The sequence below is a fragment of the Monodelphis domestica genome, chromosome 3 (genome assembly GCF_027887165.1).
Source record: "Monodelphis domestica isolate mMonDom1 chromosome 3, mMonDom1.pri, whole genome shotgun sequence".
Classification (NCBI taxonomy): Eukaryota; Metazoa; Chordata; class Mammalia; order Didelphimorphia; family Didelphidae; genus Monodelphis; species Monodelphis domestica.
In genome coordinates, this window is record NC_077229.1 from 196,228,574 (window position 1) to 196,243,380 (window position 14,807).

Here is a 14,807-nt window from a genome sequence, read left to right on the forward strand (position 1 = left end):
CTCCCTCTCCCTCTCTACCACACCTAACATTTTTTCACTTCACCTTTCCGTCTAGAAGTCCAATGAGAGCACTTTCTCCATCCCGTGTGTGGGGTAGTGGGGCAGGGCATACCCAGCATGTGGGGGTGAGCATGGCACTTGATCTGGGAGGTGGAGTGGGGGCAGGGCCCAGCACTCCATCTCTAAAAGGTTCACCATCACTGTTGTAGGAGTTTAGTGGTAATGGCCTGGCATACCCTAGTGTGTCCAAAAAACGTGGCTTTATGTTTTAATTTAATCACCATCCTCTTAAAGTATGAATTGCTGTATTATTTAATGAGTACCAAGTAAGTGATATAGATGTTATAGAAATGCATAGAAAGACTGTATTTGATTTTGGCCTATATTCTCATTACAATAGTATTGTGCTACCATTATTTTACCTTGGACTACTAATCTAGAAAATGTTTTGATTTGTTCAAGTTCCTTAGGAATGCCCAGCCTGATGCATAATCTTTGTTTGAATATGCTACTGAAATAGCAAAACAATATATATTTAAGCCCTTACCTTCTGTCTTTTACTTAATTATTACTAAGTATTGGTTCTAAGGCAGAAGAGCAGAAGGGCTAGGCAATTAGGATTGAGTGACTTGCCCACGGTCAAACAGCTAAGAGGTATCTCAGGCCAGATTTGGACCCAGAGCCTCCTATCCCTGGGTCTGCTGCTCAATCCACTATATTACCTAGCTACCCCAATGGCTTTACATTTTAAATCAATCATTATTATGTCTTCTTTTAATTAAAAAAAATGTGAATAAGCTTATTGTTAAAACAAAATATACTAGGAGCAGAATTATTATGAATGTACTGATAGTAGTAGAAATACCTCAGACTTCTTGGTTCAGAACTTAGGAGACGATAATGCTGCCATCCATCAATCCTAGTGCATGCAGCAACATGAGCAATGGAAATAGACCCTGCTCTCTGTTCTGGTCTCTGTGGTTCTTATTCAAAGATAGCAAACATCCCATCTAATTATATTCCCCAAAATAGGTTAGAAGTCAATCTCCATTATCCAAAGGTCCTCATTAGCCTATATTAAAGCATATTTTCTAGAAGAAAATGGGTAGTAAGTTTTTATTTCAGCTGTGATGAAAAGTAAAAGTGTCTTATAGTCTCTAAAATGATGTATCAAGGAAAGGTCTCTCTGATCCCACATTTATCATTGAGGGATTCGGAAACTGGCAAGGGGCTAATGCTTGTAAAAATACCAGCTGTCAGAATCCCACATGTTGATCTGTTCTTCATGGTCAAGCTTTAATGAAGGGAAATCTATTGACATGTTGGATGAAGATAAGCCAAGTTATCTCCGGGAGCAGAAGAGCAGCCCTAGAAGGGTAATGGAGCAATTGATTGACATTGTTCTTTGTTTGGCAAAAGGTGGGAGATTGCTTGAGGATCATGATGAAAAAGCTGACAGCTTTAAGAAAGATTTATTTCTAAATCTTGTCAACGTGCTCCACAACCATCATCCCATAATGGTAGCACATGTGCAAAATCTCTTCGAAAGGCTACCATTCTGAGTAATTGCATCAAAAATAATTTAATGGTGCCCTTGAACAATGTTGTAAAACTAATGATTGTGTCTTCACTAAATGGAAAATGGTTTGTCTGAGTGATTGCCATTGAGAGTACTGACTATGAACATCACAAATAGATGTTCTTTATCGTGTGGTAGTTAGATGATAAAAATTGTTGATTTTTTTTTTGCCTCTTTAGAGATTCCCCTTTAAGGCCAGTGCTTTTTCTCTAACATTATCTCCCAATTTATCTTGGCTGTATCTTGTTTGTGTATAGTTATTTGTATGTTTTCTCCCCCATTTAACTATAAGTTCTTTGAAAGCAGGGTCTAGTTTTGTCTTTTTTTTTGTATCCTTAATGTTTGCATAGTCCTTACTTTCAAGAATGTCATTTAACTGTCTAAAAATTGATTGAACATCATTTGTTAATAAATGAGTCAATTCAGCAAGCTAAAATTGACTTGGCATTATTTAAATTGTTCATCAGTCATATCTGTCTGTTTTGATGACTCGACTACAAGAAATTCAAAGGGCCTTCCAAACAGATCAGATTTCTTTGGGGGTTATGATGAATCTTTTCCTAAAAGCAGTCCTGTAAACATCATGAGAGAATGATGTATATATATATGTATATATATATATATATATATACATATATATATAATCTAAAGGAATCAGATCTATTTTATAAGTTCCACACATTTTACAAATCTGTTTTGTACTTTGCATTCTTAGTTCTTGTGAAAGGGTCTTTTTAAAACCAGCACATGTTGAAAACTGAACTGAGAAGTATAATGTTCCCACACTGCCTTGACTCACTCATGATTTTGCACTCTAAACAAAGCATTGACTTCTCAGTTGGTTACAGTAATGCACCTCAGGAATTTAAGTCCATATTATCTGGTGAGTAGCTTTTCATTTTCTAAGATAGGAAAAAAGAACACAATTAGTTGTATGTATGTATACACCTGAATCTCAGTATGGCTAAAAAATATACTGATATTTTGCACGACTAAGTCCCAATCAGTTTAAATAAGGAATCCTATGAAGTGGTTGTTTATATTTGAATTTACATTATCCAGTTATAATTATGTTACATAATGTAATTGGTTCCAGCCCAATAGAATATACAGTATGAATATATAGTGTGAAATTCCAAAACTGGATAGAGGAGGGGAGGGAAAGTAAATGGTTTAGGATAATTCTGTAATTACACTAGAAGAATGCTGTTGCTTTTGACAGACAGAGAATTTTAGGAGACAGATGGTTTTAGAAGATTAAGGATAATGAATTGTTTTATGTGTTGAGTTTAAAAGATGTTTCCCATTTGAAAGATCTAATAGACAATTGATATTGTGGGACTGTAGCTCATGGGCAAAACTGGTGTTGGATTTATAGATCTGGTATAGTTAAACTCATAGAAACCAATGAGCTTATGAAGAGACTCTAGAGGGAAAAGAGAAAATCCAAAACCAATCCTAGGGAAAACATTTAGTGTTAAGGGGCATGATGTGAATGACAAAGAAAGAATGGTAAGATGGGTAGAAGAAGAACCAGAAAAGAGCAGTATCACAAAACCCAAAGAGGAGAATTGGTCCAGGAGAAAAGGTTGTCATCAGCATTGAGTGAAGCTGATATATGAGAAGGATGAGAACTGAGGAATGGCCCTCAGATTTGGCAAATAATAGATCATCGATAACATTGGAGTGAATAGTTTCATTTGCACTTAGGAACAAATGTATTAATATAGAATGAAAATCAGCCTAATTTGGATACACAAGAGATATGAACTAGATTGATATCTTTACTCAAGGTGAAAATATGCAAAAATTGAGTGATTTTTGCAAAAGTATCAATACCTAGTTTTTCTCTCATGGACTCAACAAGTTTCTGCCTACTGTCATAGTTCTCTGAAACATAGTGATACCCATCTAGAGAAGGCAGGTTTAGGGTAAACCAAAGATTATACTTGACCACAAAGGCCAATCTATAAACCCCTGCATAAGGCCTAAAGATCAGGGAGACCTTGATAAAAGCAGTCTAAGTCTGATTTTGGGACTATATTGTTATTAATCTCATCATCTTCATCACTACTTTCCTTACTCCACTGGATTATAATTCTTCCGAGATGTAGGGCCTTGTCTTCCATTTTATTATTTCCTCCCATTCCATAATGTACACTGTGGATACCCAATATAATTTAATTGAATATTTTAAAGAATAGGATTTTAAAAATATATCATTTAATTGAGATATGCCATAATGACAGAAGAAGCATTAAATTTAAATAATAGTATGTATAGCTTCAGGGAAATAAAAAGATTTTCATTAAATAATTAGCTAACAGTTGTCTCGCATTGTTATTCCTTATCAATCAACATTTTAAGACTTCTCTATAATTTTTTTACACTAAATAAAAATAACTACCTCATCCTCATATTTACATATCTTATATGAAAATCTTATAAAGTATAGGCAATATCATTTTGTGATATCAGAAAAATAACATTACAGCCATACTTTTCTATTTTCATTATATACTTGGGCATTGAAGAAGGAGACTTAGAGGCCATTTCGTTCACCCCTTCCTTTTATAGATCAGGAAATAGAGACCCAGAGAAATGAATTGATTTATTCAAAGTCATATAGTTGGTGAATAGTAGAGCCTAGATTCAAGCCTAAGATCTTTGAATGAAGCCAGGGTTCTTTCCACTGTACTCATCCAAAAGCAAAACATTTATTAAGCAGTTTTTGAATGCTTGTTGACTATATCATTCTTTTTAAAAAACATATAGAACATTAATAAGGTGTGCCAAATATCAATTGTGTGGTAGGTACTTCTTGGTACCATTTTGAAACAGTTTATCCTATCATACTGTGTTTTTATGTTTATAAGCTTAATAAGAATCCCAACAAATGGGGGAAGCTGGGTAGCTCAGTGGTTTGAGAGCCAGACCTAGAGATGGGAGGTCCTAGGTTCCAATCTGGCCTCAGACACTTCCCAGCTGTGTGACCCTGGGCAAGTCACTTGACCCCCGTTGCCAAGCCCTTACCACTCTGCTGCCTTAGAGCCAATACATAGTATTGACTCCAAGACGGAAGGTAAGGGTTTTAAAAAAAAAAAGAATCCCAACAAATACAATTAAATAAACAATGTATAATTGCATCCCCAATAGAACCATGAAATCTGTACTGTTTACATTTTGAAAAAATACATAGTAACCATAGTAACTTTTAAATAATAAGGATAACATCTATTCAACCTATCTTTTCAATTTCTTTTCTATCTGTATATAATATACTTTTCTCTCTGTATATTTAAAGGAGATGGTTTCAGTTTACAACTGTCTTCCTCTTAATGACTACCAACTATGTCATAAAATAGAAAAAAGGAAATTTCTGTAAAAAAAATCAATCAACTAGTCATTAAGCATTTATTTATTTAAAACTCTTACCAAGTATCAGTTCCAAGGCAGAAGAGTGCTAAGGGTTAGGCAATTGGTTTTAAGTGACCTGCCCAGGATCTCGGGGCTCAGAAGTGTCTCAGGCCAGTTTTGAACCCAGGAGCTCCCATCTTCAAACTTGGGTTTCTATTTAATGAGCCTCCTCTCTGTCTCTAAGCAAATATTTATTAAACTTCTGCCATATCCCAGGTATTATACTAGAAACTAAGAATGCAAAGGGAAAAAAAAAATCAAGCAGTACCTGCCCTCATTCTATTGAGGAAAAAAACATTTAAAGGCCAAGAGCATTGTTGTGGAGATTAATGTGCAACTAAAGATTGTTTTCAATTTTTTTTCATTGTTTAATAGTCAATATAACATGTTCATTACTCTATTTTTATAATTGTGTTTTCATCTGTTGTACAGTTGTTGTGGTTGGGAGAGATGTAGTAGGGATGGGGAGTAGGGATCAATAAAGGAAAAGCAAAGCAAAGGTTCAGCAGAGATAAATCCTAAGTCTATATTTTTGATGTTTCATTTCTAGAGCCTTTGAAGAGCCACTGCCATGACCTTTTGGAGTCTTACTAAAAATGTGCAGCACAACCATCTTAAAGTGTGCTCAAATTGGGTCCGAAGTATCTTCCAACGCAATAGGTCTCTGGCCTCCCAGACCATCAGCACAGAACTCGCTGCTGCCAGTGGCCCTTCCGGCAGTTCCGTGGAGGTGCTGGGCAAATCATATCCCCGGGATGACCACAGCAATGTTCCAGGGAAGATTCTCTCCAAAGTGGGAAAGAATTTGCATCAGAGGAAATATCACCCCTTGTGGCTGGTCCTGGAGAGGGTGAAGCGCCATTTTTATCAGCAGTATGTGGGCCTGTACGGGACTCCACTCTTCTCAGTCTTCGATAGCCTCTCTCCAGTTGTCACGCCGTGGCAGAACTTTGATAGTCTCCTTGTCCCAGCTGATCACCCGAGCCGCAAGAAGGGGGATAACTACTACCTGAACCGAGCTCACATGCTACGCTCTCACACTTCAGCCCACCAATGGAATTTGATGAGGGCTGGCCTCAAGGCTTTCCTTGTGGTTGGAGACGTCTATCGGCGAGACCAGATTGACTCCCACCACTACCCTGTCTTCCACCAGCTGGAAGCCGTCCGGCTCTTCAGCAAGCGTCAGGTAAAGGCATCCCTTCAGGAGAGTTCAAGAGAGCAGATGGCTCCATGTTTGCATTGTGGAGCACTTGACTTCTTGTCCCCTTGCTCTTAGCTTTATCACAGTTTGAGATTAATACCTAACAGAAACTGGGTAAATAAGCAGTGTTTTCTGAGGGATTGATAGGTGCAGCCTATAAAGAACCAGAGGCATATATATCCTGTGCCAACTTGGGAGCCTGTTATTTCCTCTGCTATTTCTTCATTCTCGTCCCCACACGATGGAGCAGCTTCCTTGCTGCTCTGTCTTTCCCTGAGGCAGCCCAGCATCAGTGTCACACCACACGGTACACAGTTAGAAGACCTGGGCTTGTGTTCCCATCTCTGTTGACTTTGCAACCTTAGGAAAGTCACTCACACTCTCTGGGCCTCCATTTTTTCTTCTATAAAATAAAAAGTAAAATAAAAAAAGAAAAAGATTCCGTTCTTCTTTTAAACCCTACCTTCTGTTTTAGTATTAATGCCAAGACAGAAGAGTATTAAATCTAGGCGATTGGCATTTAGTGACTTGCCCAGGGTTACACAGTGAGGAAGTGTCTGAGGTTAGATTTGACCTTAGGACATCCTACCACTGAACCTTGCTCTTTATCCTCTGTGCCACCTCTTTGCCTCAGGTTGACTTATAACATATATAACATATATAACATATAATATATTGATTTTTTTGTGATTGAATTTAAATTACAGTCTCAAATTCAGGCTTGATGCATTGGGACCCCTCACTGTGGCACTGCCATTTTATGTTATCCAATGGCTTGGATGGGTTAATACAATAGGCCCAGTCATTAGAATAGGCTGATTCTGTTGTCACTCTTCTTAGTCTAATCTGTTCTTCATTTGGATGATTAGGAATAAGAATTGTGTTGATTAAATTGTCCCCTAAAATAATACCAGCTTTTTTCCTATCTCCTTTCAACTTGGTATTTTTGTGGATCTATGTGGATTAGATTTGATTGCCACCAGGAGGTGTCATGCCCTTCTTGCTTCTCCCATTCTTTCCCTCCCTAGGCCCATGATGTCCCAGTACCCAGTCAGTATAACTTCATTATAGGAAGATCCACTGCTGTTTCTTCCCTCCTTCTCTTCTCTAAGAGAACAGTGAGGTGACATAATGGTTTGAGTGTTGGAACTGGAGTTAACTCATTAGCTGCACAGTCCAGGACAAGCCAATTTAGCTCTTTTTTTGCCTCAGTTTCCTCATCTCTAAAATGAAGGTAGTCCTGCCTTACAGTTGTTGTAAGAATAAAATTAACTACTTGCAAAGTAATTGACACACTTTAAAGTGTTATATATAAATACTTATTGTTATAATTATTATCATTGTCATTTTTTCTTACTCTGTGGTCTTGGGAAATTCTAGAATCATTCAGAAGAAGAGATTCCACCATTAGGGCTGTCTCAGGAACCTTGAAATCCCCCTTGCCTGAGTCATACTGCTCACAGGATTTGAATGAGATGAAAGTCAAAAGATCCTTTTGTGTGTGTGTGAAGGTAGAAGAGCACCAGTCCCTTACCATGTGCCCTGTTTTTTCTGGTACTATCATCTTAATTATTTATATATCATACTACCTCTGACCCTTTCCATTTGCACTACAGTTGAAACCACAGAACTTCTAGGCCTGGCCTTTCCTTTCCATTTACCATACAGCTGAAATTTCTTTTCTGTTGCCTCTTCTAATTTGAATGTGAGTTCCTTAAAAACAGGGACTATCTAATTTTTTTTCTTTGCATCTCACCCACTCCATTGCCCTGTGCTTGACTTAGGCTAAGCACTTAGTGAAAGTTTTTCCTTTTATCCATTCATTCATTCATTCATTCATTCATTCATTCATTCACTAATCCAGCATTGGACTATTATAAGAATTTCTTGCCTTCCCAATCTATTCTAATATAAAATTACATGGAAAGAATTAATAATCCAAACTCACTTAAAAAAGAAATATACATATATAAAACATTATTTGATTGCTAATTCCATACTAGAGTGCCAATAACATATGTTTATAATATTTATGAATGAATTTTAGAAATAGGACATGGAATTTCATAATATACTTGTAACTCCTCTTACCATTTATTAGTGAAGGTCTTTCCTCACTGTTGTACTAGTGGGAGATCAGGAACCAAAGTTTGACAGATAACTGAGATGGAGGGAACAGATAAAGAGACACACCACTTCCCTCTCAGGTAGAGCTGTCCCAGAGAAAATGGAGTTGGATCTCTTACCAAAGCTGAAGGGTAAGAGAAAAATCCCCTTCAATCTCTGTTATTATTCTCTTCTTTAGCTGATTGTTTTCTATGATCTTTTTAGTACATTGAAGAAGATGTCTGGTTCCTCAGTAAGTTAAAAGATCTATTTATTAGGGATAGGTTTGGTATAGTAGGTTAAGGAAGAGGGAACAGGAAATCCTTAATCTATTTTCTACCTAGAATTTCTTCAGGGGTTGAAGCTCAAGTCTGGGGACTAAGTCCCTGGAAGACCTTAAGATCTTTGTGTATTCAAGATGTATTTTCTTGAGACAGAGAGATAGCTTTTGAAGAAAATCTTCTGATGAATAGGCTATTGCCGTCCCCAAAGGGAAAAAGTCTTATCCAACAACTATGAAGACAGATGGTTACTCTGAATCTCTTCAGTTCAATGTACAAAAGGGATTTGTAGCCAGAAAAGCCCAGTGAGATTTGCTCCCTTCCTCCTCAGTTCAGAAGGAAAAAAAGGGGGTATGCCCAACTGTTCACCTGCCTTTCTTAGCTGGACATTCCATTCCCATCCCCCACTGGCAGCCAAAGTTCTATCTCCTTTTTGTATGAGAAAACCCTGCAAAATCCAGTCCTTGTATTTCCTTCAGTACCTCTCTTTCTTTCACACTGTTCAATAACCAGCATAACCACTGGGACTGAAAATCATTAGTATTATACAATTCACTTGTTAAAATATAAGATCAATATAAAAATTAATCATCTGACACTAACTAGTGTAAAAATTAAAATTATACACTAGTCACCATTCCTGTTTTCCTTTTACTAATAGGCAGCATGATTTAAAAAAAAGGATAGGGATAAGCTTTTCTCTCCCATGCAGTCCTTTACCCTATTTCTTCACCTATCACCAGGCTATATCCTATGAATCAAGTGGTATATGGCAATAGGGTCAAGAAACCTTAAACTAAATGCTAGAATTATAGAGCTATCACAGGATCAGAAATGAGCAAATTCTTAATTTACTGAAAAAGGGGAAAGTGGGGAGAAAGGGTGGAGCCTGCAAATTATAAACCAATCAATTTAATTTTAATTAGAATGTATTATTAATGGAATGGTTTCTGAGCAGTTTAAAAAAGGAAATGTAGGAAATTATAACTAGCATAACTGCATGAAGAAGTGGTTATAATTCAAGCTGACCATCCTATGCTTTGTAGACCCTAATCTCTTCTTTTTTTTGATAATCAAGGCATTAGCCTTCATTCAGTCCTATCTTCCATTATTTATCAGTGGCTTAAAAAAATCACATCCATCACTTCTTTCCATATTTGAGGATAAAATTCATCTGGACTTTAACTCATTGTGAGCAACTAGTACTCTACTATTTTTTAAATTATTTTGATTATTTTTTATTTTTATTTTTTAGGTTGTATCCCTATCTTCCCTGTGCTGGAAGTGCAATAGCCACAGTCACTCTACAAGTCAATCTCACTGGTGACTGACAAAGAATTTCTAAATTGGCCTGGTTGACTCTTTCTTAGGCAGATTCTTAGAGACTCCCATTTATGGATTAAACTAGACTTTTGTGGACACCTGATTAGTTTTAGTATGATAGCAGCTTAGAATTCCTGAGCTCAAGTGCTCCTCTTACCTTAGCTACTTCAAGTATTTGCCATCATTCCAAGCCTTTGAATTCTAATTGTCTTTTACCCATTTTTGGTCCAACCTTTCTAATCTGAAGGTAATTTTCCTTAGCAGAAAAAATAGATACAGAATTAAAAGTGAATGCTTATATAATATATATACATACATATATATATATATATATGTATATATATCATCTGTCAACATTTTTCTACTTATTCTGAGTAGCATACTTTCCTTTTGTTGATTTTACTCTTTTTCCTAGTATAGCTAAAAATAAACCTTACCATAGTTAAACCATATGGACTTTTTTTTTTCCTGTTCTGGATGTCACATTTTAGAATGGACATTGACAAGCTGTCTGCAACCTTTGCATGGGATGGTAACCAGAATTTCAAGAGTATTAGAGAAGACCAGGTCATATGAACATCAATGGAAGGAATGGGCCATATTTAGCTTGGAGAAAAGAAGACACCAGAGATATGCTATCATCCTCTCTTTATCTGGAATTCTATTCTATGGGAGAGTTTAGATCATGCTTTCTTTCACAGGGCAGAGATAGAAAAACTTGATAGAAGTTCTAGAGACTCAGAGTTAGAGGCATATAAAAGCCAAAAAAAAAAAAAAGAACTGAAGAAAACTTATGTTGATTAATTTGGGAGATAATTCATTTTCCTCCTCTGGAAAGCTTCAGAGAGAACCTGCATGTTCTCTTGTTAGGTAGAAACAGTTTGGTTTGGGCATAGACCTTCCAAAATTTTAGATGCTATGGTTTTATAATAAAATTGCATTTTTAATAGTATAGTAACAGTAATAGCATAGCAATCCTATCTCTATATGAGACATTTATTAATATTTCTACTGTTGGGAAAAGCTGGACATTTTAAAATTTGAAGAGTAATACGTAGTGATAAAAGTAAAAGCTTGTCAGAAAACTAAAATGATAAAAAAGCCGACAGATCAAGGTCTCCAGGAAATGGGGTCGGTTGACAAGATGCCAATTACCATTAATGGACAAGAAGAGCTATATTTTCATCCATGTAAAATTAATGTCAGAAATCTCTTGATATCCAGGTCATAGCATTTGTCAGCTCTACTTGCCTCATTGGGAAAACAAGAACTTCCACCCATTTTTACATCCCTGTGATGTAAAATGTGGCAATAAAGGTCACACAGTGTCTATCAGTATTCTGAAAAGAAAAAAACACAAATGTGGAAATGGTTCATATACAAAATTAGAGAGGACAGGAGGCATGGGCCATTTTATTTAGTTCTGTTTGAATCTATTATACCTTAGACTGATGAGTTTATTTCTTAGCCAACCAGATGGGTCTAATTTAATGTAGAATTCTATTTAGTGTGCTCTGATCCTAAGGTATCATCAGAGGAATTTAAGAAGCTAGCCTTTAAAGATTCCCATATTTCAACGAAGCTCTGAGAATAAGACCCAAACTCTCTCTCTGAAATCCTTTTAACTAGGATTAAAATGGCAGGAAGCGAAACTTCTTTAGGGATGATCTAGACCAAATTAAATATCTCTATGGCTAGCTTAGTCTTTTTTAAAAACTTTTTTGGCTTAAAATTAATATTAAGTATAAGTTGCAAGGTAGAAGAGTGATAAGGGCTAGGCAATTTTGGTTAAGTGACTTGCCCAGGGTTGCACAATTAGGAAGTATCTGAGGCTAGATTTGAACTTAGGACTTCCCATTTCTAGGCCTGGCATTTTATCTACTGAGTGAGCTACCTAGTTGCCTCTTAGTCTTGATCACCATTCCCAGGGGTGACTCAAATTAAAGTTATTTTTGGTGATAATGAATAGAGAGTACTTGTTGACAATCAAATTCCAATAATTTTCAAACTTACCAATCTCAGTATGTCATCCTGTGAACCTGAAATACACATTGCCTTTATCCTTTCTAAGTTAAGAAGAAAATGTGATGATTACAATGTAAAATATAGATGAATTAAGGGAAGCATTGATGAGAAAATCATTTTTTACAGTTGACTATATTAGCTTTCCATTAAATTAATTTTGCAGTTTAAAAATCCTCTCTGATTTCTATCTAAAAAGTTCACAGAGTCCGAAGATTAAGCACGGTTCATTACATTTACACAGATGGCCCAAAGGTGGTTTAGTTAAGTCTATGGATTTGTATATGACTATGATCAGATTATATCATTTGAAGCCTCATTACCCTGATTCATTTTATCAGTTAGCAAGAGTTCCCCTTGTCTTTCATAGGAGCAAGTGTCAGTTTCTACTGAGTTTCAGATACATCTGCATAATTTTCTACTAGCCACAATTTAGCATCTTGGTGGAACAGTACACAGTGTTGGATTTAAAGAGTTAGAAAAACCTCAGTTCAAATATGACCTCACTTACTAGGTATGTTAACCTGGGCAGATCTTTTAACTTCAGTCCTCTGGTTTACTTATCTAAAAAATGGAGATAATAATGACACCTACCTCCCAGTCTTGGGAGTATCAAAGTAGATATGATATAAAACATTTTATAAATCTTAAAGCTCTATCTAAATGGCAACTTGAGGTTGTTATTATTTTGGTAATAATTTAACCAAATCACTTATTCAGATTTTTGGTGTATAGTCTAGAAAAAGATAGTCTAGAAAAAGTCAAAGAAGGCTTTTCCATAGCTTCATTAAGTATTCCAAAGGTCATATACTAAATTTCATGCTCTTTACTTCTTTTAGATTTGATTCTAAACAATCTTGGTGGTACTTTCATGGCTTGTATTGTTAGTATTGTAGGAAATAACTGATTATTTTTGTAGATTTATATTACAATCTTTTAATTTACTGAAATCACTTATTGTTTCAGTGAATTTTGTAGTTGACTCTTGATGGTTCTCTAGCTGGACCATTGATTACATCATCTACAAAAAGCAACAGTTTTCTTACTTCTTTTCTAATATTTATTTCTTCAAATATTATTTGTCTTATTGCTATAGTTAGCATTTCTAGAATATTATCAAATAATATTGATAGTTGTGGACATCCTTGCTTTGCTCTTGTTCTATTTTTTAGAATGCCTTCAAGTCTTTCTCCTTTAACTGTTGTATTAGCTCTGTGTTTTAGAAGACTACTGCTTACTCTATTAAGAAAAGGTTCATTTGTTGCTGTTATTTTTAAAAAGAAACTTTTCCTCAAAAGCCTTTTTTTCTTAGCAACTATTGATATAATTATGAGGTTTTAATTTTTATTAATGTGGTTTATTATGTTTTAAATATTTCTCACATTGAACAAATCTTGCATTCCTATTGTAAATCCAACCCAATCATAGTATATAATTAAAAAATATGCTGTAGCCTCTTTGCTAACATTTTTATTCAACATTTCAATTTTATTTATTTTTTGAGTATGTTTATTAGAGAAAATGGTCTTTAGGTTTTTTTAAAATTAGGTTCTTTCCCAAGTTTATGGCAATTAAAATGTTGGTAGATTTTGTTTCAGCCCCTCATCTTAACTCTGTAAATCTGTATATTTCAAGTGCTTTTCTTATAAATGATGTAGTGTTGAATTCTGCTTTCTATTCTGTATATCCTGCTATTCTCTTATTTTGCGAGGGATCTCATCTCATTCATTTTCGTGTTTTGATTATTAATTGTATATTTTCCTCCATCCTCCTTTCTTGTATTTTTTCCTTTCTTTCCCTGCCCCACTTTATGAAGAAGAAAATGATGACAAAGGAGCATACTCAGCCATAGAGACCAATACTTTATTGCATTTGTTTCTGCTCCTGCGCCCCTCTTCTCTTTCCCTTGCTCTGCCCTGCTCTCAAGTTGTCACCCTTCCTTTCCTTTCATTTCTGCCTTTGATCTATTCACCAAAGTTGGGTTTTGTTTTGCTTTTGGCTTATCCCAAAAAGATCCTGTTTTCTCTATTACACTCATATCTCTTTTGCCTCCTATTCTTTCATTGAATGTGACAGAGTGTGCTGAAAGCACAGATAAATGGACAGAATTTGAAAAAATTAAGCCAAATGATGATGAGTCACCCTCCAGATTCACAGTAAGAATAATTGAGTTTGGGGGTCAATAGCTAGATTTTGACCTTTCTAAAGAAAATTACATAAGACAAATCAGAAGGCACTTTGTCAATAACTCTTGCAAAGTGATCAGCGATTATTTTAGAACTCATTGCCCAAGGTGGCCTGAAATGGATCTTGATGATTTGAGAAAAAATTGTTCTATATGTTTTAAAGGGAAAGAAAAAGAGGAAGAGACTAAATATTTAAGAAATAAGATTGATAAACTGGAAAAAGGGCATGATACTCCACCAATGGCACTTACCCCTCTCCAAGAATCAAACTATCAATCTATTACTTGCCAATTCTGTGAGAAGGGCTACAGAATGAAAGTGTAGAAATTTATTCAAGGCAATCAGAAATAATATGCAGTTTAATTAACATCTACAGAATATAGAAATAACTATAATAATAGTAATAGAAACCACAACTTAAGCAATGATAACTATAGGAATAGAAATCAGGAAAATGATGACTGAAACAAAATTACCCAACAACAATATAACTTAAGTGGAGCTTGTCCAAGAAATAGTAAGGGTACTGCCCCTCCACGTGGGGCAGAAAGTGGTGCTCCTTACATTGTATTGTTTTTGTAGATATTAACCCTTTTCAGTTTTGTCTCCCCTCCACAGAGTAGCAAAGAAGAAGGAAGGAAGATAGAAGAAAAAATGGATTTTTGACTACAGTATCCCTGTGATTACACATT

At 35.6% G+C, this 14,807-nt stretch overlaps 1 protein-coding gene across 2 annotated transcripts in view; it reads left to right on the forward strand.

Annotated features, from left to right (window-relative positions):
• FARS2 (phenylalanyl-tRNA synthetase 2, mitochondrial) overlaps positions 1-14,807 on the forward strand; it is a 736,489-nt gene that overhangs the window by 151,196 nt on the left and 570,486 nt on the right. For both annotated transcript variants that reach the window (XM_001378268.4, XM_007488013.3), the window contains one exon: positions 5,547-6,182. In XM_001378268.4, coding sequence (XP_001378305.1) covers positions 5,568-6,182 — 615 coding nt within the window. In that variant the 5' untranslated portion in view covers positions 5,547-5,567. The remainder of the gene's footprint in view (positions 1-5,546; positions 6,183-14,807) is intronic.